This window comes from Antrostomus carolinensis, unplaced genomic scaffold (genome assembly GCF_000700745.2).
Source record: "Antrostomus carolinensis isolate BGI_N321 unplaced genomic scaffold, ASM70074v2 scaffold51771, whole genome shotgun sequence".
Lineage (NCBI taxonomy): Eukaryota > Metazoa > Chordata > Aves > Caprimulgiformes > Caprimulgidae > Antrostomus > Antrostomus carolinensis.
In genome coordinates, this window is record NW_010297202.1 from 2144 (window position 1) to 6605 (window position 4462).

The window sequence follows — 4462 nt, forward strand, 5'->3', positions numbered from 1 at the left end:
TTTCCAACCACTACGATTCTGTGACTTACTTTCCCTTGGTGATAAATGGATGATGCTAGGATAGCACAGAGCTATTTTGCTAGATACCACAGAGCTTCTTGCACACCCGAGCTGGCCAGCTGGCAGCAAAAGAGCACAGAAGGAGGGAAGGACTCAACAGGTACTGAGCTCCAGCTGTATGTCTCTCCTCTTCACATTTATTAGGACAGTTTCAGCTTGAGCAAATTAAACACAAGCACACAGCTGCATAAAGAATGCCCTCAACAAACACAACTTTTTATTTCTGTAGAAAACAAGATACTTTTCAGGAAGGACCAGCTTATGAAACAGCAGTTTGCAGGTTAATACACATAAATACACAGGGTTACAATTTAGTGGGAAATACATTTAAAAAAAAAAAAAGCTTTCAAGTACACAAAATAAATGTAGTAAAATTGGACTATCCCTTCCGCATACCTGCCTCAGAGAGGAACGTTTCTTAAGTGGAATGAACTTCCACCCTTGATCTGCCAACAGATCTCTCCCCTGGACACAAGCTGCAGGAGGGCGTGAGGATGGGCAGGGCTAGAGGGTTAATATCCAGTGTTTGAGATCAAGAGCAGACTTACCCATGACAGTTCAGTCCCCATTCTTTCAACTATCAGGATGCGTGTAGTGTGACAATTACCCAGCCAGCACGTTACAAGAGGTAGGAAATACCTCCTGACTTCCATCTTCAAGTCCCTGGAAGGTTAATGCTGTACAACTTCATTACCCACGACACCGTGGAAATGCTGTGACCCTGGGAGGCCTTTATTTATTAACAGTCACAGGAATGAGAACGTGGCCCCGCAGTCACGGCACCGGTGCTGCCAGGCAGTAAACACAACCGACGGACACGGAGCTTAGGGGAAAAGCTGCTGGATGCAGGCAGCCTCTTGAGTAGAAGGAGTAAGGTCTACAGGTAAGGAAGAATTGCATAAATCATCACAGACTTCCTGAAGATTTTCCTGACAAGACACTGTCAACAGACAATTTATAGCATCATTTAAATAAAATACCAATGTAAAGGAATTTGAAAGAGATTTGCCAAGTGCAGGAAGCCAAAATGCTGATCCTTACGTGACTTTAATCCATTCCTTCTAAATTTTGTCCTATAGGAGTTGAGAGATCTGTTACATCACCAAACTGTGGTACAAAAATCTCACAAACCAAGGAGTAAAACTTAATCAGTCTCCAAGAGAGAAGGAAAAGGCATCTGAACACCAAATACTCCCTGATCTTGCTCTATGCGCTCTCACGTCAAAATTGTTAAAATAAGCGACCTGTGCAACAGGGGTTGTGTCCCTTTCCAAGCCAGGCAATGGCAGAGGTCCCAGCCTTCACTTCAGCCACTGCAAGTGCAAAGGGCAATTCAAGTTTTCCTACCAGTCTCCAAGACAAAAATTAACCGTTTGCAAAAAAACGGAAACATTTAAAACTCTTTAAACGATTTCAATCCGAACAGTTTCTATCAGAACACGACATATTTTACACGTTTAAAAAAACCCAAGGAACTCAAGTTATTAAATAAGAATCTACGTATCTTAAAAACGGAGAGGTTTTTTGCATTGTAGCCAGACCTGTTAACCGTCCTATTTTCCAAAGCAGGAACGTTCATAAGTTATTTCTTTGAAGCGCCTCGCAGAGGTTTTGATTGGCATCTGGTTCCTCGGTCATCACCTCCACAGCCTCCCACTCCCCTGACCTGCTGGACTTCTTGATGGCCTCTACTACACTTTGCATGTACAGACCATCTTCAAAAGAGGCTGCCATGGAGACAGGTTTATGATCCCACGTCCGACGGTCTTCCTGGTCTTGGAAAGACTGCCGCAGGGCTTGCACCATGTACACCATTCCTTTCAGGTACAGCAGCGGGATGTCTTTAAACCCCTTATCTAAAAGGCCCTTGTTGACAGTCAGAGAGTCTGTAAACAGTAGTTCTTCTTGGAGCGCAGTGTTTTTCTGCCCATACAAGTCCGTCCCACGAGCTATGAGGCGACCAGTAGACCCAACAACCATGACTTCATGGAGGAATGATCCAGGCATGTTGAAGTTGAGAGTCACAGTGCAACAGACACCCTCGCTCATTAGCATCTGAAAAAAGCAGAAGTCATCGCTAGTGACGTGGCGGATCCCGCTTATAGCTGTGTTCTGCTTCACAAAAGTCTTGAGCAAACCATGGACCTTCTCTGCTCTCCTGCTAATGAGGTGAGTTAGGAGGTCGATAATGTAGGTGCCCATTGTATGCAGACCACCTCCCCCCATCAGCTCATCGCAGATCCAGTTGTACTTGTGGCTGAGCAGGCTTCCCCCATAGACTCGTACGTCGCAGATCATCACATTGCCCACATAGTGTTCTTCTATCAACTGCTTCATCTTCACAAAGGCAGGCAAGAAACGGAGAACGTTGCCAACGATGCTCATCAGCTTCGGGTAATACCTGGCAGCTGTGACCATCCTGAAGGCATCCACAGAGGTAGCAGCTTTCTCACAGATCACATTCTTCCCTATTCCTGCAGCACAAATTAAAAGAAAAAAAGAAATATATAGAATCATTGAATCGTCGAATGTTGTGAGCTGGGAGGGACCCACAAGGATCATGGAGCCCAACTCCTGTCCCTGCACAGGACAATCCCAACATTCACACCATGTCCCTGAGGGCCTTGGCCAAATGCTGCTGGAATCTTGTCAGGCTTGGTGCCATGAGCACCTCCCTGGGGAGCCTGTTCCAGTGCTCCACCACCCTCTGCCTCAAGAACCTTTTCCTCATGGCCAACCTCACCCTCCCCTGCCACATCTTCCTGCCATTCCCTCTGCTCCTGGCATTCATTGGTGGCCAGAGAGAAGAGATCAGCGCCTGCCCCTCCTCTTCCCCTTGGGAGGAAGTTCTAGACCCCCAGGAGATCTCCTCTCAGTCTCCTCTTCTCCAGGCTGAACAAACCAAGTGACTTCAGCCTCTCCTCACACCCTTCCCCTCTAAACCCTTCCCCAATTTTGTGTCCCTCCTCTGGACACTCTCCAGCAGCTTTAGATCCTTAGCACAAACGAGAGAAACTCAGATGTCCCCAAAAATTGTCAAGTAGGGTTTTCTAGAGTCAGGCTTTCTGGCTGCAATTTCAAAGGCAAAGGTCCAGGAACTAAAACAGGAACACCAAGTGCAGCAAGGCTCGAAGCTGCTTCCAAGATGCTCCAGTTGCAGAGCTGACAATCTCCCGCAGAGGGAGGCTCCAAATAAAGAGAGGATTTTTATATCATGAAAGATAAACAGGCAAATGGCATCACATGGCATCAAAACAAGACACAATTTGCGTGTTGTAGCTGTACGATTAAAGTGCTGGTACAACCAGAGGGGAAAAAAGCAGCCGCGTACCCTGCAGGGAAGAGGTGAGTGAGAGGGAGATGTGATTTTCACTTTGTATTTCATCATCACTATGAATTTATTATTTTAAATGGATTAATAGAAATGGGACAAACAAGATACTTAATGGCCTGCTGACAGAATAGAAGAATTAGAAAGAATGTTTTGGCAGATGGTTTGTTTTAAAAGCGTCACTAATTGGAAAGCAAATGAGTTTGGTCTGCGTGTGCAGCCCCCTTGTACAATTCCACTGCACAAGTGACTGTGTGAGCCCCACAGGTGAGAGCTGCACTCACAAGCTGATGCGCTTCCCCTTGTGCTCAGCCTGAATCAATCTGGGCAGTCAATTATTTTTCTTTTTAATTTTAAAGCAGAAATAAAGTAATATAAAAGAGCATCCCAGTGCCTTAAGCTTCAACCAGATCCCTACATTTGATCCTCCGCTGGTATTCCCTGTTCCTCCCCCATCTCCACCCTTTTCTCATGGCTTTACTTTTCCATATACATCTGTTCTGATAAAATAATGATCTAAACATTTCCCAATGTAACAGCCAGGGGAACTCCTGGAAGTGTCCAGACATTAACTAGTGATGTCAGACCTGAAGATCAGTCACATCATACCACAGTTTCTGCCCAAGAATTACAGGAATCGTGGCACGTGGTGGTAGGCACCTCTGAAAGCTTCTCCTCACCCAGGGCAGACTGCACCCCCTGGTCAGAACAGCTTTGGATGGACTCCCCAGCGAGAAGACACCAGCACAAGCGCTGCCCTGGGTCTCTGAACAGGAGGAGAAGCCAGATCCCACAGCGCAGCTCCTGTTCTCAGCACTCCACCTCCCGGCTGCGCTGAGCTGAGCCCTTGGGGAACCATCCGAGCGGGCCAGGGGCCAGCGAGCTCCTGTGACACATCATCCTGCCCAGCCCGGCTAGGGGACAAGGACAGCCAGTGGAAGCTCAGAACCTGGATTTCTAACAGGCACAAGCAAAATCCAGTCAGAAAATGACAAGACGCCAGTTTTTAGTGGTCTCTTCCAAAGAAATCCCCAACATTGATGTGAGTCAGCAGAAGCTTTAATGTCCCCC

General features: G+C 46.8%; 1 protein-coding gene across 1 annotated transcript; it reads right to left on the reverse strand.

Annotated features, from left to right (window-relative positions):
- Positions 1 to 1145: 1145 nt before the first annotated feature.
- Positions 1146 to 2529, reverse strand: GFOD2 (Gfo/Idh/MocA-like oxidoreductase domain containing 2). Its single transcript, XM_010178493.1, has one exon. It carries the CDS (start codon positions 2476 to 2478, stop codon positions 1636 to 1638), a length of 843 nt encoding a protein of 280 aa, XP_010176795.1. The 5' UTR covers positions 2479 to 2529; the 3' UTR covers positions 1146 to 1635.
- Positions 2530 to 4462: the final 1933 nt, after the last annotated feature.